The 23,348-nt window shown below is 42.0% G+C and overlaps 2 protein-coding genes across 3 annotated transcripts; both read right to left on the bottom strand.

Annotated features, from left to right (window-relative positions):
- Positions 1 to 4,482: 4,482 nt before the first annotated feature.
- ptbp2b (polypyrimidine tract binding protein 2b) lies at positions 4,483 to 16,961 on the bottom strand. Of its 2 annotated transcripts, XM_080832765.1 has the most exons (15): positions 16,860 to 16,961; positions 15,549 to 15,570; positions 15,306 to 15,366; positions 14,810 to 14,973; positions 14,506 to 14,649; positions 14,012 to 14,173; positions 11,334 to 11,444; positions 11,064 to 11,241; positions 10,116 to 10,187; positions 9,336 to 9,451; positions 7,348 to 7,381; positions 6,664 to 6,756; positions 6,185 to 6,401; positions 6,011 to 6,088; positions 4,483 to 5,905 (listed from the first exon to the last, which is right to left on the bottom strand). In XM_080832765.1, exons 1-15 carry the CDS (start codon positions 16,865 to 16,867, stop codon positions 5,776 to 5,778), a joined length of 1,590 nt encoding a protein of 529 aa, XP_080688891.1. In that variant the 5' UTR covers positions 16,868 to 16,961; the 3' UTR covers positions 4,483 to 5,775. The 2 variants fall into 2 exon arrangements, with proteins under 2 accessions (XP_080688891.1, XP_080688892.1); XM_080832766.1 differs by lacking the exon at positions 10,116 to 10,187.
- Positions 16,962 to 18,916: 1,955 nt separating this feature from the next.
- On the bottom strand, positions 18,917 to 20,332 carry rwdd3 (RWD domain containing 3). Its single transcript, XM_080832784.1, has 4 exons — positions 20,180 to 20,332; positions 19,606 to 20,048; positions 19,304 to 19,419; positions 18,917 to 19,069 (listed from the first exon to the last, which is right to left on the bottom strand). The coding sequence occupies exons 1-4, from the start codon at positions 20,262 to 20,264 to the stop codon at positions 18,958 to 18,960; spliced, it is 756 nt and encodes a 251-aa protein (XP_080688910.1). The 5' UTR covers positions 20,265 to 20,332; the 3' UTR covers positions 18,917 to 18,957.
- Positions 20,333 to 23,348: the final 3,016 nt, after the last annotated feature.

Here is a 23,348-nt window from a genome sequence, read left to right as displayed (position 1 = left end):
TAGACATCGTTGTAACCGAATTACACTATTTATGCAATTTACAGAAAACAATAAACCATATAAACAAGAAACACAGTAAAACAAAAAATGGATACACCAATACTATATTGAGTAAAATTTCGAATTACAAAATTCGGTGACTTTCAGACGGTCAAGATCTAAATTTCTCAACCCCCGGGAGGGAACCACTAAACCTTACTCAAAGCTAGTGGTGTATCCTACTAATAATCTAAGTTAACAGTGCGACAGGTGAATACAGGTGGAGCGTTGGCGTTGGCTGTTGGTGTGGCCAGTAGCACTTGGTATGGTCACTCCCACCTTCACCTGGCCTTGTTCCTGTGGGGACACAGAAAAAACTCGAACAGTATGTTGCACTTAACAGTTGGAGTGAGATCTATATTCTGTATAAGTATATCAAAGATTGACAATGGTAGACCTTGAGCAGGGGTAATGTGCATACTTAAAACTACCAAGTCTAAACAATCAGGCCATTGTAAACCTCATTCACAAAATGTCAGACCTTATCATTTCAAATTGCTTGACTAAAAGACTAAAAAAAATTTTTTTATAGTTTATTAATACATAATAGTTATTATGTATGCACCTCCCCCCTGTTGAGGCATGTAAAGTCACATGACTCAAAATTGCTTCCCATTTATATCTATATTTATATCCAAATTGATAGGTAATTGAATTACTTCAAGTAACACTTGTACCAACTCTTATATTTTAACTAAAATGTGTGAAACAGCAAAAGCCTTTGCTGTCCATGTATACATTTCCTGCCATTTGAGATAACAGACATGCCCTGTTCAATGCAACTACGTCTCTCTGCTTAAACACACAAGCTAGCCTGCTAGACATCAATCACATCCATTGACAACCTAGAATCTCTGAGCAGAGACCCCTGATATTACCCTGTAGCAGCATTTCCATGCAGTGTATGCCAGTTACGCAAAACTATGGGCTGAAAATCAACAATGAACTCTTTGATTTTCAATCACCCCAAATAAAAAAAATCCCAGAAAGAATGAAAAACGCGATTTCTCCTAAACCAAAACATCTCTAGACAAAAACAATCGATCCTCAGTTAATGGACCAGACAAAACAACTAGAACAAACACACACACACAGCCTTCTGCTGCACTATTCCATGGTGTAACATGACCACATACAGCCAGTCACTTAAACAACCTGCATGGGCCTAGATAATATGTCTATAATGTTTCTTATGTTTTTCCCAAAAAAGTATCTTCTTTCCATATAGGCTACCTTAAAAACATACACCCAGGACGAAGACTTTGTCCCATAACAACATGCTCACAATTACTCGTAATTGTAACCACATACAATGATCTTATCTTTTAAAATAAATCATGTAGGCTCAATCTTATATCTCAAGTATTTAGTCCTGCTCCATGGCTATTAGAACACCTTAGCTACGTGTGAACTAAATGTATGGATCAGATAATACGATTTAATCTTGCATTGTCGCTTCTGACAGACAAAAGGACCGATTTTAAGAATCTCACTATTAATTTTAACTTGGTTAACCTTCTGGTAATTTAATTTGTTTTGAGAATTTTCCGACAGCGTCGAGTATTTAATTCGGAAAGTAAATGTTGCTAACTTCCTTCAAGTAATACAGCTTTATAGCTGTGTTACTTCTACACAGCCAAGATACTTGGCAGTACCGTCAGCCTGTAGATTAGTCGAAGGGGAGAACACCCCTTTACCCTGCACACACGGTCATAGCTTTACCATTAAGGAGACCGTATACTTTGTTTTACTATCAATGCTATAATTAACCAATTAGATGACTATAGAAGTGACTTTCTAACCTCTACGCTGAGTTTTAAGACAGACCATTCATATTATTTGTCCATGTGAGTGAAAACACATACCACAAAACCCAGCCATGTAAATAAATTAACCCATGTATAGAAAGTCTCTGAACTTTCCTTTTGCGCTTCTTATATTAGACGTGATGTTTAACTAGCCTATCACATAGCCTTACCGTCTTTCCTACCTAGCCTACTCATGATATGGCTAAGCCTAGTTTAGTCATTACATCTTATTCAAGAAGATTTAAACGGACAGAGGATGAACCCGACTTGTAATTTTAAAACGTATCCTGTTAGCGAATTATTTATCTGTTGACATTGTTGCCACTGTTAGGCCTATAGTTTCTTTTTTCGAGTTAAACTAATGCCGACCTTCTTTTAACTAATTCTCGTGACTATTCGTATTTTCTTTGGCATAAAGACTCATAGGCTACTTATTGCTCTTTCAACTCTGACTAAGTTCAATTCATAACTTCTTTGCGCTAATATCCTGAATTCTCTAGTAGGCTATGCCTATCCACACCCTTTAAGGAATGCGGCTACTCTTTTACTAACTTTATACTTTCTGCACTATATTAGGCAAATCCATTATGGAATAGAGACATTTCGGTTGATCAGACCGAAATTCCTAATTCTGTAATCGATCTGCACTTATATTATTTATATCATGTATCAAATAGCATATAGATTTAGCGTCATCATTATCATAATACTCAATACAATTATTGTATGCCTTTTTAATGCTGCGATGATGATGTTCTCTCCCTCGCCTGCGTCTCTATAAGGAGACGGACTTTAGTATTATTTTTACTTTCTTTTATTTCTAGTCCCTACATACTCATCACCCTCTTTCAGAACTTATCAAACTTGCTTTTTCTTTTCTCCCTTCTTCTTTCTCTACTTCTCCAGCTTTCTACTTAACATGCTGTTTCTTTCTTTGCTCTTATAATCCACACTTCTACCTATCTTATTCTTCCCCCAATAGGGCTTGTTTCAACCAGTGCTCACATTTTACACTTTCAGCTTCTGCGGCGTTTTCTCATACGCTATGATTTTCAAACCTCTCTCCCAACTTATTATAATTAGGACGAGCTGCAAACGTATTGCGAACTATAAACAGTTGTCATACATTCATTTAAGGAATACATAAGTATGACTTTTCACGGATCGTGGTCAATTTACATTGTCTGTTAGTGATGACGTCATAGCTGCTCGACCAGACCATGTCAATGAAACGAGACACAGTTTTTTCCGCTCAACTACGTTTCTCTATCCAACCTTCTACGTACTTTGTATGGCTAATTTGGCTATTAGTATGTTTCCTTAACCATGTACTTCTTATTGCCACTACAATATTACTATGGTGAGTTTTTTGGATTAAACAAAATATCTCAAATGGATCAACGAAATCTCCAGGGACAGAAGCTTCTAGGCCGGCAAAAGACACCGGTCCGCTGCCCCTCTGGGTGTTAACACAGAGGTTTTTCGCTGTTTTAATTCTGTTCAATCACTTACTCCATTCACACACAACATTCATACAGACGTCCATGCATTCCGATGCAAATCACTCTACACCACTCAAGTCCCAGACTTGTTAAAAACATGTTTTTGATGTCCCAGACATCGTTAGATTCCCAGAATCTCTTTATAGCTATTGTCTGTTTTTTAATAGAGCAGCCCCAGGCAATACCCTACTTTAACTACTACTCTGTTAGTAAATGACCAGTACACTTACTTATATGTGGGTCAAAGCTGATTCCAGATCCCGTCAGATCCACCTCCCAGGTGCAGAACCGTCAGCTGGCCTATGCAGAATTTCACTACACAGGTCTTTCTGCCGAACGTAGTCGTGGCAGGCGTTGCAACGTCGTCAGCTTCCAGGGTCTGCATCTCGGCGGCGATCTTGAGGGATCCAGCTCGTAAGGACCAAGATGTCAGGGAAAAATCCTGAACTCTTCTAAGTTGTTTAAATTACTTAGAATAAAATGACACCAACAAACCAGAGCAAAGTTGTTTACAGATCTATTACGCTCTCGGCCGTAGAGCGGAGAGCACCGTGTGTTACCACCTCGTGTGAACTCTCTCTCTCCGCTGGATACATAGATCTTTTATTTAGGGTCCAGTACATAAATTACAAAACACATTTTAACCCCTCCCAGACCCAAAAGTCGCCATCTGGCCTCTGTCCTTTGAAGATAAGAAACCTTGCTTAATTAAAACAACAATCACGAAGAGTTTAACATAACACCTGGCCTCATCAATCACCATTGCAATCTCAATGTAAACATTCATGACATTAGTTTTACAACACATCAATTGGTTTTCCTAGAGCTGGAGACGAAGTTGTAAATACCTTAACTAACAATGCCTTTCTAAGATAACTTCAAACAACCCCCTCTCTCAAGAGACAGCATTCCACCTCTCTCAAGAGACAGCATTCCATTGAACAGGACAGAGAAACAGGGCACATAACCAACAGCACAGAACACTTTAGAAAATAGCAGTTATAAGAATTTCCTTTAACTCTAACACTTCATGATAATATTTAATAATTTCCTTCACAGACAGAGCTAGAGTTTATTTCAGCATGCTACATCGGGTCAAAGTAGAACGTACACAGGGACTGCCAGAACATTCACTTGGTAGAAAATGAACTTAGTTTAATCGTGCCACTTCCAAACTATACTGATCTTTACATTTACTACAGATGTAAAAACTCCAAACAAAATAGAAAATATACAGAAGCTCCCCCCAGAAGCTCAGATCACACAATTGGGTTTGGGTTTACTCAGCGACGTAGAGGACCGTACAGGCAGTACCAGCCTCTACTCCGGGTCGAAGGTGTGGAGCAGTTAAGTTAGGGTGTTGGAGGGGCTGTATTTCGGTTCAGGGAAGTCCATAGTTTGACGTTCAGTGAAGGTTCCAGAGCTTAAACATCTTTTACAATGCAGAGTAAGGTAAGACTAAAGGCACATTGACTTTGGTCCCAACAGTCCTTTCTCCTGGTGCCTGCCACACCTCGCTCTGGCCACATCCCCAGGAAACAGGCGATAGCAACACACCTCAGAAACTGCAAACACCCATAAGTATATGCTTTAAACAATTTAGCTCTATTCTTTAAAAAAAAGGGGGTGGGTGGATGGAGGTACGCACACACACACACACACACACACACACACACACACACACACAGGCCAAAACAATTAAAAGAAGCAAATTAGGTCAAACATCTAAGTAAATTACACACCATTTAACACTTCCCAAAAAAGTGGGAATTGTTTGAAAGCACAGTCTTCAGAGTGAAGGCCAGCCATCAAGTTTATACTTCAAAAGAAAAGCTGGCCATCTGGCAGGGCTCAAGGGGGACCAGAAGTCATCTGTGTTCGCCATCGCTTTTTCACTCAGCCAGTGTTACAGGCTGGAGTTGATCCTTACTGGGAACATGACTGCCACACTCCACAGTGCGTTGTGTGTGTGTGTGTGTGTGTGTGTGTGTGTGTGTGTGGGGGGGGTTACATGGGATATGGGTTAAAGGGAGAGAACAGATTGCGTTGCTTACACCACCACAGCAGAAAGCGCCTCAACATGACCACCTTCACACACGAGGAGGAAGCAAAACCATGATGCTATTTTGCTGGGTAAGGCACTTTTGTCAATCCATTCTTACTTTAAAACAAGGGACTACTGTACTCTCCACAACCAAACATAAAGGGGAGGAGGGAGAGAATGCCAACCACAAAAAAAACAACACAGGAAAGAATTTAAATAATCAGGAGGAGAGCAACATGGAGCTATATCTGCAGTATCCATATGGTCTCGAAAGGAATGATGGGGTTTGTCTGAGCTCCACAGGGGGCTGGGTGTGTGTGTGTGTGTGTGTGTGTGTGTGGGGGGGGGGGGGGTGGGAACAAGTGTGGGTAGGGAAGGGGCTTTAGATTGTGGACTTGGAAAATGACACCCTGAGACGATGTCCGGCTCCCATGTCGTAATTGTGCAGGTCGATTAGGACCTGAATGGCCTCCTCCACGGTGCCCATCTGCAATAGCGCCATCTTGCGGTCTCTGCATATAAGCACAGGTAAAACAACTCCCATTAAAACAAACACATCACCACAAGATTACCTTTCCTGCCTCAGTATATGGATTGCAAACCACAGCAGCACTCACTGGAAGAACTTGAAAGCCTTCACGGTTCCACCAGCATTAGAGAAGAGCAATCGCAAGTCGTCCTCAGTCACATCCTCCCTGGAGAAATCAAGTCAAAACAGGGAACATGTGAGCACATCATCACCATAACAACCTCCCTGTGGCATTAGGAGTGAGAAGCGCTGAATGACTCACGGGATATTAGACAGGTGCATGGTAGCAGAGGGAGGGAAGATGTTTTGGAAGTTCTTGGAGCCAGGCTTCTTGAAGCGGTGCAGGGGCGAGTTGGCGAAGTCCTTGGTGAGGCCCTGGTCGTCCAAGCCGTCCCTGGGCAGCTGCACTGTCTGGTGCTTGGACAGGGTCACGCGAATGATCTTACCGTACATCTTCTGACCGTTCAGGTGGCTCATGGCTAAGGAGAAACGGGTAGCAAGTGTCAACCAGAGATAACCTCACCAACCAGATGCGAGACACCAGCTGATGTGCAACAACCGGATGGAGTGGGCAGTCTTCAAAGAACAGTTTAGCATTCCAACCAAGCATTAGAAACCCCCCCAAATCAATCAGGTACCAATTCAAGAGCCCATTTGATATGAATGCAATAAACCATCTAGAATGCTCATTCGGTTAAATGCTAGTCACGCAAAACAAACTCCCACGAAGACGGCACTCACCCAGCTGGGACTGGTTTCCATCGGATAACTGGATGAGGGCGCTGTCCTTCTTGTTAAACAGGATCTTCACGCGCTGCACGTCACCATACACGCCTTCAAATGAGAGGCAGATGGAGGGAGACCAGGAAGGAAAAGGAAAGGAAGGGAGAGGTGGAATCATGAAGGACAAGTTAGTGCTTCAGAAGCTTAGAGTAGACATGAGAAGGTGAAAAAGATGGAACATTCAATAGAAATGCTTTACTCCGATCAAAGTAGGCAAACAGGTTTTTTGTTTTGTTTTTGGTCTTTTTTAAATAGAGAGAGATAGAAAGAGAGAGATCGTTCTGAGATGCCCTCCGACATAAAGAGAAAAAAAAGAGCTTCGTGAAACGGCACAGTTAAGAACCAGATAGCCTCCATGCAACTAAGCTAGACATGCATTACTCTAGACTGTCCATCGACAAAGACAGACACAAAGATGCCTCCACTCACTAAACCTCATCCATAGATATAAACATACATATATGTATACAGATAAAAAATATATTCATATAGAAAAATAAAATATGATGAGGCTGTACTGAACTACTACTAGCTTTTGCTACCCTTCAGCTCAGAGAGAAGTCTTAATAGATAAATAAATAAATAATAAAACGATAGCAACAGAATGAGAGAAAGAAAGGTAGAGTGCTAACGATAACATACCGAAGAGGGTAAAGAGAGCTTGGGGCGTAACCATCTTTAGAAGGAGAGAAGAGCAAGCAGCGTGAGACAGGTAGAGAGAGGTCGAGGTAGAGAGCCGAGAGATGTACAGATCGTCCATAACGGAGGGGTGGTTTCCCGCAGAATGGTGAGGTGGAGGTCATGGTGCATGGGGTCGGGGTGGGGTGGGGTGAGGGAAGCGGGGTGGTTAATTGGGGGGAGGAGGAGGGTTGGTGTTGGGTCCAGGAGGAAGAACATTTGGGTCGGAGTTTGTTTGGGGTGGGTCCAGGCACAAGCATGAACACGGTGGGTAAGGAGAGGGCAGAGCAGGGAAGGGAGGGGAGCATTCAGGACACAGAGAGAGAGAGAGAGAGAGAGAGAGAGAGAGAGAGAGAGAGAGACAGAGAGACAGAGAGACAGAGAGACAGAGAGACAGAGAGAGGCAGAGGGAGAGCAAAAGGGCCAGGAGGAGAGAGAGAGCAAAGGTAAGAGGAGAGGGACATAGAGAGAGAGAGAGATAAAAAGAGAGAGAGAGGGAGGGAGAGAGGGAGGGAGGATGAAAAGCAATGGGGGGCATAAAAAAAACAAAAGGGGATTGGGGGTGAGGGGGGGAAGGAGGAGGAGGGGACAAAAAAAATAATACACAGGTCAGTTCACAAGAATGCAGGAGTCTGCTCAGTACACAGCTGGATACACACACACACACACACACTCCTCTGGGGACTTTGCAGCAATACGCCTCTGAGGCTGAACGAGCCACATGTAGTCACCTGGGATCAGAGGTGGGCTGAGCAGGCCGGTGCACGCACACGCACACACACACACACACGTACACACATTCTCTCCTTCACACACACACACACACACACACACACACACACACACTACGAGTGGCTAACTGCAGTAAGAAGGCAGGGTCATGCAGCAGAGATGAGAAGGCAGGCTGGTTAAGAGAGGTTAGCGGCAGTAGCCATGCAGGACACATGAAACCACCGGACAGAGTTATGGCACCAGGACGTGGCCTTCACACCACCCGCTGCAGCAACAGCAGTGGTAGGAAGGACACAGTGAGCTAAAGAGATCACTACTTCTGTCACTTGGGGGAGAAAGACAGAGAGAGTGAGTGAGTGAGTGAGAGAGAGAGTCAAAGATGCAGAGAGAAAGAGCAGGTTAAACAGAGTGAGAGGAAATGTGTGTATGAGACAAGGAGAGAGAGAGAGAAAGATAGAGAGACAGTCGTGGCTACCACATTTCATACCAACTGTGAATAGTTTAGAGAAAAGCAGCAGAGCATCAGAAGAGAAAGATATGAGACCCTCCAGAGGAGACAGTTAACTGCTAGCTTGTACTCGGAGAGGGGGAGGGAGAGGGAGAGAGAGAGTGAGAGAGAGGGAGGGAGGGAGAGAGAAGAAAAGAGACAGAGAGATCAACAATTGCAAAGATAGCAGAGGAGATACTGCAGGTAGACCCTACATTGGCATCGCAGCTAAGTGTTATACTGTAAAACAGGTGACTGAGTGATTGTATCAATGCATGATCATAATGCCACGTGTAGAGTGTATGGACAACAAACTAATGAGACAAGGGAACATTGCTCAATGTGGTATTATGGAAGATGTTCCAGATGAACTTTGGATAGGAATTAAACCTCAACCAGAAAGGCCAGGACGAATGTATGTATGGAGTCATGAACACCTTTTAAAGATAACTCTACCAGGTTAGTTTGTATTACTCAAATCATGGTTCTTAGAGGGACTGAACTTGTCTTTAATAAAGATATGCAAACAAACCCCAAACTGGACTACATATAGAACTAGAGCTAAGAGGGAACTGAACTTGAGAGGACCTCCTAGAACTTAACATGAAAGAGCCTGACTAAGGAAGACTTGGGATAAAAAGATGGCTTTGGGGATGGTTTCTTTCTGTTTGCTGAGTGCGTGCGTGCGTATGTGCGCGTATGTGTGTGGCCGTGGAGTTAAAGGCATACTGACCTCTTCATTGAGGTTGCTCACCAAGAGCACCCCGCTGCTGCCCGAGTGGCCGGCGAGGGCCACCCTGCCTGCTGCTGCTGCTGCCGCGGCCGCCGCACTCAGCGGAGAGATGGCTCCTGCAGGAGGGTGGAGAGGGGGAGATGAAGAGAGAGGGAGGGAGGGAGGGAAGGAAGGAGGCAAAGAACGAGAAGGAGGTTGGTTATCGTATGGGTGGTGCACCCCACCGTCCACTGCACTGATGCAAGGCTTGTGCAGGGAATGCGACATAATGAGGAAGAGGGGCAGGAAAAGAAGGAGAATTCTATTCATGTGTCTGTAATATCAAAAATATAAATGGTAGCATCACTCAGCTCAACTATGGTCAGTGGACTATATTTATTAAATTCACAACTAGTAGACAAAAATATCACATATGAAAACAAAAATAATTAAATAAAACATGGAAAGACCTCTTTGACAAGACTACATCTACACTCACACAAGCCAACCCAAGCTGTGCTTTTTGCAGGCGGAACACAAGCTACAGATAACTCCACACTTTAAGTCACATCATGAAAATGGCACTCGGACACATGGGGCCCACAGTTTATGAAGTACATGTTAGTAGGGCATATTGCAGCGCCCTACTTCCGAATGCAGTGGTGGCAAAAAATAAAACAGTGCTTTTTTTTCTCCCACATGAGCAAAAGGGACACAATGCTGGGTTAGGAAAAACGAGTGTCAGAGAGCGAGCGAAAGAGAAAGAGGCAGAGAGAGAAGAGATAATGGAAGCATAGGTACCTCCGCCCTGTGCAAGGCAAAGAGAAGACGAAAAGCCTCCACCACTAGAGAAGGGAGCTGCAGTTGGAGAACCTATGGAGAATGTGCAGAGAGATAGACAGAGAGAGAGAAAGACAGAGAGAGAATAAGAGCGAGAGGGTGAGATAAAGGGAGTAAGAAGGTCAGAGAGAAAAGTCAGAAGAGAGAAAGAGAGAGAGAGAGAGAGAGAGAGGCCTGTGGAGACATATGGTGGCTGAGGGGGGGATACTTCAGATTTGGTGTCTCGTGTGTAAAAGGGGTCTACGCAGCCTTTACTACAGTACATGGCCCTACAAGTTCTGGTTTCCATAGAGATATCGTCACCTTGTCTAATGCCTCACTAATAACCTTGCTCTAGACTGAAGAGAATAATGGATTCATAATGGACCAATTATATGTTATATTCAATATGTTCTAGACCAGTAAAGCAAACAATCCAGTTCTGATTCACCCATTACCAAATCTTCCCTACACTGCACACCAGAATAAAAACATCACTCACTGCTGTGCCAAACTAGTCCTGCAAAACTTTCTACTAATTTTGATTTGAACTGAGATGAACTAAACTATAGTTCTGCCTCAAGTCATTTACTTCTGAACGCACTTCTCTGCGGCCTATAATTTCAGCGCTCAAGCTAAAATGAGTCACAGGTACAAAACAGAAGATGTATGAATAGAGCGCCTCCCCCTCTCTCACTCACACAACACACATGCAGCTAGTTGATGAATCAGAAGCGTGGCGTATGACAGATGGGATTTAAAAAGGCAAGTGTGGTTATCAAACAATATGACACGGGTTATGGTAAAAGGCTTTGGCTTTTCACGTTACACTGAAAAACACCATGGCCTGTTCAGAGGGAAAGGTACTGTTGGAGGCAGAGGAGATGGTATTTGTGACTGGAAGAGATGGTTGAGGCGGGTGGGACTTACCGAGGAGAGAGGTGGAGTCCTTGTTCATGCTGGAGTCCTGGCCATCTCCTGCTGGCAGCTCTGGACGCGTGTAGTCTCGGCTCTTGTCGTTGTTGTACTTGACGTTCAAGTTCACCAGCTTGGAGTAGTCAATACGCAGCGTGCAGCAGGAGTTGTAGATGTTCTGACCATCCAGGGACTGGTGGGAAGTTAAACACAAAATAATACTTTATCCTCAGCACAACAGCAAAACCACATCACCATCCCACCAGAATGCACTCACGCACATACCAGTTTGGATTGCTGAGCGTTGACTGGCTCACTGTATTGGAGCAGGGCCTGGAACTGGTTGTTCTTGGTGAAGGTGATGATCTTCATGACCGTGCCAAACTTGGAGAATATCTGAGAGAACAGCAAGAATTCAGTTATAAGTCATTCTTCAACAATCGACAACGAGACTAGTGGCTACGGAGATCACGAGGATTCCAATATGTGTATTCTTTCCAAAGCATTTGGCACAGGGCTTTCAGTCCAGTATGTTAACTTTGTTTACTAAGGTCACCTAGCAACCCGAGGCCCATAATGTGGTTCAGTGGCCTTTAAAGTTCAGACAATCAAAGATCTGCAAGCTAAGCATGCATGTTGAAGGAAAACATGAAAAAGTATCTCCAGCTCCAAATTTTATTTGCCAATGACAAAAGCAATCAGTTAATGAAAAGAATCTATTATGTACAGATTCTATAATTTGACAATGGAGATATTCTCTTCAAATATGCTGAAGCAATCATTGTATTGGCCTGTTCTTACATTACATACCATGTACAAATGTTGTGCATTTTTGTTCACAGCAAGTATTAAATATGAATGGATCTGCTGATAAGAACAAGGTTGGTGTGTATTGAACATTGACATTTAAACACAACTACACCCCTGGCAGTCTGAGGTAAAGGCCTTTTTACAGTACTACCATTCTCTCCGATTTGGTCGTAGAGGGACACTTTGGCACGCCTTGGCACGCCTTGGTAACACCTTCACCCAGGTGTTGACGCCCATCCGAGCCGTCGGAGAGCTGGTCGGAGACAAACGCTTTTTTCTAACTTTTCTTAAAGAGTCGGAGAGAGTCGGATACCCCCTTGGCTGTGATTGGCCAGCTTACGGCATCATTTCCAAACATCATCATTTCCGGAATCACACATGTCAGGACCTCACATTTCCTGTTTTCTGTCAAAAAGTTTTAGTACGACTTTGGTAAACTACAAAGCTGCACAGCATGCAGCATTACGGCTACCGTATTTTATATCAACCCTCGAAAAGTACATTTCTCCCGACCACTGTTGGTCTCTTGGCTGGTGGCTCGGTGTTGAAAGTGCCTTCTCCAACCAGCTTCAACTGACATCTAACGTAATTTGCTACGGAGTAATGCTGGCAGCATTACTTTGCATCTATTAAATAGGAAATGTATTTCATGTATGTGTAGAACCTATTTAGAATGACTGACTTGACATAAAACGGCAGTGAAAGACATTTGAGTCAAACATTACTTTTGCCTCAATGAGGGTGGCGTGTGAGAGCATAACCCGCACGATAACGTTGTACTTATTAGCAGCGAGGCTAGCTACATTAGCAGCACACTTTTGAGAGTTATTGTGAATTCGCTAACGCTTGATTTAGCGGAAAATCTAGTAAACGTACGTACCACCGGTCTCCTGTTCTGTTGTTGTTGTAGTTGTCGCTCAAATCGCTACAAGCACGTCCTCTGCTTATAACTCAAACTAGTCCAGCTCCACCATCAACCATTGTCTGTTAGTTGCCATCATTCGCTGTTGTGAGGATTCCCGGGAGGAGGTAATACAATAAACGACTACCACACACACAACGATTTCTCTAAGAACGTCTTCTTGAAAATTGGGCATTAAAGGTGTCCAGGCAGAGGATCATAAGTGAGTGTGCTCCTGTATGTGTTTTTCATCATATTCATGGTTGAAAAGGCAGTCTCACAACTGTATGTTGAGGTATCAGAATCAGAATCATGTTAATTGGCATGTATGTGTATGCATTCTCTTGTTGTGTTTCTGATATAACTATAACACTACGTGTGGATTGGTATGATGATTGCAGTGGGTTTATTTTTTTGCCCCTTACTTCAGAGTTCTACAGGTATTTCTGTTCGAAGTGTGCATGCTTTATGTGACGTTTCACGCTAACACTTTTGACAAGGGCAACCGTCTCGTTGCAGATTAAACACATCGGTTTTGTACTGCCCACAAGCAGCACAAATGCATAGCCTACTTGTCAGTCCACTCTGTCTTAAATTCGAGATCTTTGGAGTCAACTTTTCGTTTTTTTGTTGCGGTCTGCTAAAAATACATCTGGGCTACCCAGAAATCATTGCAAATCTGCATTTGACAAAAATACCCCCCAAAATTAATGTATTCATTTTATTTAACCGTTTTTTTTTATAGGTTCTATATTGTATGTAAGATAAGCATATCGTTTTGTTATAGATCGCTTACGCTACTATGTTTTTCACACAAAAATGCCACCACGATGGAGATACATTTGCCTTCTCAAGTGAATATATAGCATTTGACATGCTGATCACAACTAAGCTACATGTCTCCAAGGCCCATGAGACGACACCTGCTCGAAAAGTCTGAGGTGGCATACATGTCAGGTCAGAGACAGATAGGAGGAGGGAGGAAAAACAATCAGTGACTTCCAACAAAGAGGTAGTGGGGGTAGCTACGGCCTCAACAAACAGTCGTTACCCCACCCAGCGGTCCGGCGTTGAATAGGTTTCAGGACGCATAGCCGTCGGAGTAGTATGTGGCCGACCAGTACGTTCAAATTTTTCTGAATCAACCGCCTGCCCCCGCCCGCCCATTTTTTTTTCGAGGACGGAGAGGGATGCAGAAGTATATCGAGGCCTTAAGGGTGGAGAGTGTTTTGGGTTGAAACGTGGGGAATACCTGCTGCAGCACGTCCAGTGTGACGGGGTAGAACATGTTGTCGATGATGATCCTGAGCACGGGGCTAGGGGCCGGGAGCACGTTCTCACTGCCACCGGACTCAGAGTTAGGGGAGCTGCCATCTTGCACTGCTGACACCGCCTGTAGCACTGCCTGTGCTCGCTGCGTGCCAGAGAAAGGGAGATTACAAAATATATACATTATAGTAACAATTAAAAATAACCATAACGCAATCTTTGACAGGGTTTGATTATGGCAATGGAGTTTAGTTTTAGACAAGTTTCTGCGAAGAATGTGTGATCAGTGCTCAAACCTACAGCTATGTGTTGAGTCAGGAATGTCAAAGAGGACGTGACCATGCATAATCACAATGTGAGCATCAAGCAAATATTAAGTGGTTTTCATGTTCAAGACAGAATGCAAGGAGTCAGCAGCTAACAGAACTAGACATGGAGCACTACAGGGAGCCCTAATCCAGAGCAGATATCACCTACCTGATTAAGAGTGCTGTCTGTCTTCAGTTCTTTGTGGTTGGAGTACTGGATGAAAACAGGGACGTTTCGCACTTGAGGTGTCACCGTCGTGTAGTAGTTCACCATGGTGATGGCCGCTTCCTCTGTGCCCATTTCTAGAAAAGCCTAAGACAAATGTCTACATAAGAATCAGCCAGCCAACCACATCAGCAGCCAAACAGCTGAATGTATCAGGTCAATGATCAAGTCATCCATTATTCATGGGTACACTGAAGTTAACAGATCATTGCTCAGAAAGGGTATTTGAGTCCACTCATTTCTTTACCTGGTTTTTACCCTTCAGCATAAGGATGTTTGTGACCTTTCCGAAGGGCAGGCCCAGAGCAATGACCTCTGTCTCAGACACTTCATTCGGGAGCTTCCGGATATGGATGACCCGGGAGGGTGGATTCTCCTCTGTCCTCAGCTTCTTACTGTCACTTCCATTCGCTGGGAGGGGAGAACAGAGCAACCAAGATCATACCAGTGCACAGTAGCACACAGAGAAACAGACTTTCAATAGAGGTGGTCAGAAATATTTTTTTCAGCAAAGCCAAGACCCATCATATCAGGTTAAAACGCAAAACAATGCGAGAATCACAGAATGCTGAACTGGGGGGCTAGTAGAAAAACACAACTATCTCCTGTCTTTGTAAGCAAGCACTTACTTCTAATTTAGAAAAGTATACACAGCACCCCTGACTCCCAAGCACAGCACAGAAAGCAAAACTGTATGGCATGTAATGGGTAAAGGAGAATCGATTCTTCAGAGAACAACTCACAAGTAACAGAGGAGTTGGGACTGTTGTAGTGGCTACCTGAGAGCAACTCATCTGATCCCCTCTAGAATAAACAAAGGAAATAAATCAGGATTACAAATCCATACTTGTCAACATTCTGGGAATAGCTATGTAAGAGTGTTAACACATAGAAGATTAGGTTTTGTAGTTTTCTGAATGCAGAACAGTGGCATGTTAACTCTTGACATCGTTCAATTTGGTAGCACAACTGTATTTAGTACTCACCTTCACACCAACCGCAACATCACTGTTAAAACAAACCAGAAAAGATAATTAGACGAACCGTTTCAATTTATAAAAAGGTTCGGTTACAATGTAAAACACTGAGCGTCTTTTCCAAATGAAAAGGAAATTAGTCTAATAAAGAACCAAATTCCAACAAGTGTGCTAGCGATTGCGATCTAGTATTCTGCCCATCGCTATTTTGAGAACGCACAACGTTGCATTGGGCGCGACTGGCGTAGGCACACGAATTTGTCTGTAGCAATTGGCGAATTATGTTGCAGAATTACAATGTAGTTTGACTCCTCTACCGACACTTCGATTGGAAAACATTCAATAGCGGAACACGGATCAACGTGGAATTCAGTTTGCTTGGATACTAACCAAGCATCGCAACGCAATGTTATTGTTTCTACTAGCAAACGTTGGTGGTGGTCTAGCAACCAGGGCAGGAAAATTATCTAATGTTACCCATCTTAACGTTTGTTAATGCCAATTTTATTAAAATCTTACAAACCAGCTGATGCACATTTTAATTGAAATACTTGTTTTGTGTTCGTTTGGGAACGTAAAACACGATGGACAATCACATCGCAAATAAAATGGAACAATGAGCCTTTAACGCTGTAAGGTCGGACTGCCGAAAGGCCCTCGGCCATTTAACTAGTACTCCGTGTTTTAGCCGTTAGCGCTAGCCATCGTGTATTAAGGGCATTGACGTAAATAATCGGTAAATTGGCAATGCATGCTACCAGATGCCTTAATTTTCGATACAAGAATTTACATGACAACGATATATTTACTTAAATCATAATATACAAACTGGATACGTTTGGAGTCGAAAGGGATTTCAGACAAAGGAGGCGTCGCTAACGTTATTTGGTTAGCCATTCATTCACATCACAATGGAGCGCGCCTTCTTCGCCATCTCCGCAGCAAGCTAACGTTAGCTAATGATTTGCAACAAGGAAGATTCATGCCTGACTGATTATTGACATAATTTAAACCAATAGAGCACAACAGATCGCATAGTATGTCAATGCATCAAACTGACTACTTTAAACACAAATGTGATTGTGTTTTATGTTTTATTAATTTCCACGAATCCGGTAAGCAAGTTTATACGCATTAGGAAGCTAACAGGCTGGTACATCACTACAAGCTGCCGATTCGAATCAAACGTGGCCCGCTAGCTGCTAGCTAGCTGTGTGTTCTGAAAACTAAGATTTCGCCTCAATTAAAAAATGCTCTTCAAATAGTTCAATAGCTACAACAGGATAAGACATTTCCATTTATATTTGTAATCATACTTACCCATCCATTGCCAATGAAATATTCTCCGCCTTTAGACGCTGATTGTTAGACTGTCAGCCACAACCTTTCTTTAACCACAGAAGCTAGTAAAATGGTGGCAGCATATGCACGAAGAAAGGCGAACATTACCGAGAACGCGTAAGAGGGGCGTGTTCGCCAGTGTCGTGCTTGTATTTGTCAATGTTTTGAGGGGCAGAGCTTCACGACGGTAAGGACAGTGTGGTTTCCTACAGTAATTTAAGGTAAACAGACGCAGGTTTCCATGTTGTCAGACACTTATAATAACAATATGAGTACGTTATTGGCGAAAACAAGAGGTTTTCTTTGACATAGATGCTTGCCCCATGGCCTTATACCATATTACTGAGATGTAGGCTACCATATACAGTACTGTGCAAAAGTTTTAGGCAGGTGTGAAAAAATGCTATGAACTAAGAATGCTTTGAAAAACGTAAACAATAAATGTTTATTTTTTATCCATTTAAATGGTAAGACTGAGCACAGCAACAACACACAACGTAGTTATACTGCATCAGCAGGGTCTCTCCCAGACAAAGATTTCAAAGCAGACAGGGGTTTCAAAATGTGCAGTTCCAGCTCTTTTGAAGAAGACGTTGAGGATCGTAGACGCAGTGTTCAGCCAAGGAAACTTAATGCAGCTGATGGAAAAACACATCAAGCTTATTTACCTTCGAAATCGGAAGATTTCAAGCAGTGGCATCAGCTCAGAACTGGCAGAAACCAGTGGTACCCAGGTACAGACATTTACTGTCCGGGGAAGTCTGGCCAGAAGTGGTCTTCATGGAAGAGTTGCAGCCAAAAAGCTCTACCCCGACAAGGAAACAAGGCCAAGTGACTGAACTAAGCACGTAAACATAGAAACTAGGGTGCAGAAACATGGCAGAAGGTGCTCTGGACTGATGAGTCAAAATTAGAAATATTTGGCTGTAGAAGAAGGCAGTTTGTTCGCTGGAGGCTGGAGAGAGGTACAATAATGAGAGTCTGCAGGCAACAGTGAAGCATGGTAGAGGTTCCTTTCCAGTTTGGGGCTGCATTTCTGCAAGTGGAGTTGGAGATTTGGTCAGGATGAATGGTGTCCTCAATGCTGAGAAATACAGGCAGATACTAATCCATCATGCAATACCATCAGGGAGGCGTATGATTGGCACCAAATGTATTCTGCAGCAGGAACATAACCCCAAACATACAGCCAATGTCATTAACAACTATCTTCAGCTTAAAGAAGAACAGAAAGTCCTGCAAGTGATGGTATGACCCCCACAGAGCCCTAATCTCTACATCATCGAGTCTGTCTGGGTTTACATGAAGAGACAGAAGAATTTTAGGAAGCCTACATCCACAGAAGATCTGTGGTTAGTTCTTTAAGATGTTTGGAACAATTTACCAGCCGTGTTCCTTCAAAAACTGCGCAAGTGTATCTGGAAGAATTGATGCTATTTTGAAGGCAAAGGGTGGTCACACCAAATATTGATTTAATTTAGAATTTTCTTCTGTTCCTTCACTGCATTTTGTTAATTTATGAAGAATTGATGAAAATAAACTGTTAACACTTCCATTTTTGAAAGCAATCTTAGTTTACAGCATTTTTTCACACCTGCCTTAAACTTTTGCACAGTACTGTATTTCTGTTTCAGTTCTAGCATTCTCACCAATATTGGACGGATTTCGATAGTTTTTGTCCCTAGTAAAAATGCGGACACAAGGACATGAGAAAATAGGCCCCAGGTTAAAAAATCCAGAAGTTTCCCTCTAACTTAACTATCGTATAACAGCAGAATTTCATTTTAACCTGCAACAATGCTGTTGCGATGTGCAGTGAAATGGCTTGTGTTAAGAGAGTGGTTGTGATGTAACTTGATGGTCTAATGCCACCATATCCCCCAAAATACAATATCTCTGATTCTGTTAATTTAGTTCCCATTCAAAAATAATAAACAAAATAAATGAATAACACATGCTTTCTGAAATGAAGTTTATTGTAGTAAATCTCTCCCAAATAGAAATGGAGAGTTTAGATCTGTGCACCATAGGGATCAGTATCAAACCCATACAGACATTAAGAAGTGATGTTAACATGTTATAGCAATGAGGGTACAAACTCCTCATACATCATTTTAAAACCGATTGCTTGAAATTCTGTTTTGAGATCTTCAAGAGTGGAACATTCTTTCACATCAAATGTGGATAACCTGCATGATACAGAGGGAAGAGAGTTATGGACCTTCATCTACATTGCTTGATTTCACTAATACTGTAAAGTCATTTCAAAACATTTCATGACAGGAAAATGTTTTGTGAAAAAGGTACTGGTTAAACTTTCCCATTATCCTTAGCAGAGTAGGGGTACTACATTTGCAAACTTCTTGTTGGACTACTAACACAATTGTCATTAAAGGTCACAAAATGAAGCTTTAAGCCCTTACTGTTGGAGGCTGTCTGAAAGAGGAGTTTCACAGAGAACTCTCATCATTTTCTCCTTGCATCTTTTACCGGATGAATCCACATCCACCTTTGCTGTTTTCTGTAAATGTAGATACTCCTGAGGTGGAGATCAAAACAGGATTTGGAATATCACCAACAACAATAAGAAGAATTGTCCCATTCAAATTTGTATTAATAGGCCTTATGTATGTTATAATACAATACACAACTTTTATGTACTAGTATTACTATGGGATCACTGGAGACAGATGGAGAAATAATTTTAGAGTAAATTATTGTTTACCTTGATGTTTTCTCTTGCTCCTTGCAAGATAATTAATATGATTCTCCCTAAGAAGAGTCTTCCGGTTAGGTCCAACTCTGAGGTAAATTTTTCAATGAGTTTAACATATTTAGTCTTTGCCCTCATGTGGTCCAAATGCAACAGAGCGACCCATGTGCCCTGTTCATCTTTTTGTGTCAGTTCTATGGATGGTACTGTCATAAAGCCTGAAGAGTTCTCCTTAAACCACGAAAGTAGTTCGTGAACCATTGGCTCCGGCTGTAATTCCAATGCCTTCTTATTCAAACTCTCCTTTATTGACTGACACTGGTGTCGGGACAAGTCTTCGGAACTGACGCTGATAGCTGGTGGGCACCGCGGATACTCCGGGGACAGATGCAAAATAATGTTCAAAGGAATTCCCTCCACCAAAAGTTTTACACGGAACACAAATCCTTTATCAGCTGTGAATGAGAAACAATAAACACACAAATGAAATACGGAGGGGAAGCTACACTAATCAATAATGATTATGAATATAGAATGTGTCATGTTGCAATAGTAGGAATATCACAAGTGGAGGAGCTTCATTCACCTGATTCTTCCAACAGTTCAAACTCGTCGTTTTCGCAGTATATCGCAGACAACACGGACATTTCGTCAGCCGCAACTTCAGACATGGTAAATACTAATACTTCACATTAACTCCGAACTTACCTATTTGGCTGAAGTATGCCGTAGGCTACCATCGTTCATGATTCTGTTTCTTCTTCTTTTGAAATATCCTGGCATTGAGATCAACTTGGTGCTGTAGGCTACCGTCATCTAGTGGCCAGTCTAAGCATGTACATCTAACATTCAGTCAAAAATAACATGAATGATTTGAGGATGATAGAAAGAAGCTCTACAACATAGTGCTAATCTTCTTTTCTATTTTTTTTTGTAAAAGCTAGTCATATGCAATCAGTGGTGCCATTTTGCAAAACAACCATCACCTTTCTTCCCCATTCTGATCCTGTTGTCTTGACCAGTGAAGTGAAGTGAAGTGCCAAGTAACACTCCCATGAATCGGGTATGTCAAATACACAACCACATGTAAACAGCATATTTATGTATAGAGAGAGGATGAAATTAAAGAGAATATACAGTATCTATACACACATTATTTATGTTTGTAATTCATACACAGGTGTGCACACCGTATTGTCTATATGTACACTCACCGGCCACTTCATTAGGCACTCCTTGCAAGTACCAGGTTGGACCTCCTTTTGCCTTCAGAACAGCTTTGATTATTTGTGGCATAGATTCAGCAAGACGCTGGAAACATTCCTCAAAGATTTTCTATATTTATCCATATCGTCATGAGAGCATCACGTAGTTGATGCAGATTTGTCTGCTGCACATCAATGATGCGAATCCCCATTCCACCACATCCCAAAGGTGTTCTATTGGATTAAGATCTGGTGATTGCTCATTGTCATGTTCAAGAAACCAGTTTGAGATGATTTGAGCTTTGGCACGTTATCCTGCTGGAGGAAGCCAGAGATGCTCTTCTGCATACCTTGATTGTAACAAATGGTTATTTCAGTTACTGTTGCCCCTCTCATCTTGAACAAGTCTGGCCATTCTCCTCTGACCTCTGGCATCAACAAGGCACTTTTATCCAGCAAAGTTTTGCTCACTTGATATTTTCTCTTTTTTCGGACGATTCTCTGTAACCCTATGGTGGTGCGTGAAAATCCCAGTAGATCAGCAGTTTCTGAAATACTCAGACCAGCCTGTCTGGCACCAACAAGGCCACGTTCAAAGTCACTTATATCACCTTTCTACCCCATTCTGATCCTGTTGTCTTGACCATGTTTCCATGCCTAAATGAATTGAGTTTCTGCCAAGTGATTGGCTGATTAGATATTTACGTAAATTGAACCGGTGTACCTAATGAAGTGGGCGGTGAGTGTAAATAATATTAACATATTTAAATGTGACTGATTTTTATGTGTTATTTTCTCTAAATAAACTATATTATACTATACATATATAACTATATGCTTTCAAAAATGTCTCTGGGAACCAACATGGCGTTTCATGCTTTTCTTGCTTCATAAGCTACACTAATAACTTTAATAAATTAAACCTCTTTTTGGTATCTTACTGTGGAACATACTTCATTAAAGTATCCATAACTATCTGTTTTTGGATTACTCACATTTGAACATGTTTTCAAGAGTTTCATCACGAGTCTGTAATCTAACATATCACTAGCATCACAAACAGCACTGAAGCTTTTGACTGTTTCATCACGAGTCTGTAATATCACATATCACCAGAATCACAAACAGCACTGAAGCTTTTGACTGTTTCATCACAAGTCTGTAATCTCACATATCACTAGCATCAAAAACAGCACTGAAGCTTTTGACTGTTTCATCGCAAGTCTGTAATCTCACATATCACCAGCAACATAAACAGCACTGAAGCTTTTGACTGTTTCTTCACAAGTCTGTAATCTCACATATCACTAGCATCACAAACAGCACTGAAGCTTTTGACTGTTTCATCACAAGTCTGTAATCTCACATATCACCAGCATCACAAACAGCACTGAAGCTTTTGACTGTTTCATCACAAGTCTGTAATCTCACATATCACTAGCATCACAAACAGCACTGAAGTTTTTGACTGTTTCATCACAAGTCTGTAATCTCACATATCACTAGCATCACAAACAGCACTGAAGCTTTTGACTGTTTCATCACGAGTCTGTAATCTCACATATCACTAGCATCACAAACAGCACTGAATCTTTTGACTGTTCACTAATAGACTTGTGGATCCATTGGTTTTGGGGCATCTTGAGCATGCCCTGTGCCCTGTATCCCTGCTAGTGTCGGTGCTGTTGGTGTCCATTCTGAAGAGGCACAGTGGTTTGCCCAGTGTCTTAAGCATGCTCCACCTAACCATCATGGACCTAATCTTCAAACCATACACAATTGCTGCAGCACTCAACTATTTTGTCCAGCATGACTACCATTTCTTGAAGATTGATTAATTGGTTCAGCATAAGTGGGCGACTTCTGTTTACATTTAGTCATTTAGCAGTCGCTTTTATCCAAAGTGACGTCCAAGGGAGAGAACAGTCAAGCTACTAGCATTAGAACCATGGTGTAACAATAGATACTACCTTACATAGGCAATACAAATTAAAATAAAAAGTGAAAAAATGAAATGAAAATAAAGTACAGTCGATACAGAATAGCTGTCTGTGCATTGGTCTAGGTTCTCACACTGGATTATGGGTTGAAATATGTATTACTTGGATGCATATTTGCTTAACAATTTCTTGCACTCTCGACTCCAGTCATTTCCTTCTGTTATATTTCCATGCTCTCAGAGGTCGGATCCGTCTGGAAGGAGTGACATCCATTTACTGAAACAGAGAGCTATGTAGGTTATCAACAGCATGGTCACCATCATATTGTCTTACCTCCCCCAAATATTGCATTTGGATTTGCCTGGTACCCCTGAGGCCACAGATGTGTTGTGATGTTTTCTTTTTTTTTTAGTTTATTTCACTTCCGCACCTGGGAAGTCTATAATCTGAAAAGATTTGGCTGTGACAGAAGTGTGTAGAGCATTTTTCAGGTACAATATTCTGCACAGTATAACTTTGGCACTTTTCGCCTACAAGAAAATGTTTCAATGTTGAGCTATGTTTGGCCTTTTGACTCTTATTTGAATATAAAAGTCCCACATAGGCATTT

This window comes from Sprattus sprattus (assembly GCF_963457725.1).
Source record: "Sprattus sprattus genome assembly, chromosome: 2".
In the NCBI taxonomy this organism is placed as follows: domain Eukaryota; kingdom Metazoa; phylum Chordata; class Actinopteri; order Clupeiformes; family Clupeidae; genus Sprattus; species Sprattus sprattus.
Note: the sequence above shows the minus strand (reverse complement) of the source record. Positions and strands in the feature narration are given on the sequence as shown.

Excerpts from the sequence above, each read along its gene's own strand:
- ptbp2b (XM_080832765.1), bottom strand. Across the intron at positions 15,367-15,548 it reads ATGTTGCGGTTGGTGTGAAG|AGGGGATCAGATGAGTTGCT; the intron begins GTGAGTACTAAA and ends TGTTTATTCTAG. Across the intron at positions 6,089-6,184 it reads ATGCACCTGTCTAATATCCC|GGAGGATGTGACTGAGGACG; the intron begins GTGAGTCATTCA and ends TGATTTCTCCAG.
- rwdd3 (XM_080832784.1), bottom strand. The coding sequence starts at position 20,264 with ATGTCTGAAGTTGCGGCTGACGAAATGTCCGTGTTGTCTGCGATATAC. Across the intron at positions 19,420-19,605 it reads GAGCAAGAGAAAACATCAAG|GAGTATCTACATTTACAGAA; the intron begins GTAAACAATAAT and ends TCTCCACCTCAG. Across the intron at positions 19,070-19,303 it reads CTTTCAGACAGCCTCCAACA|GTTATCCACATTTGATGTGA; the intron begins GTAAGGGCTTAA and ends TGTATCATGCAG.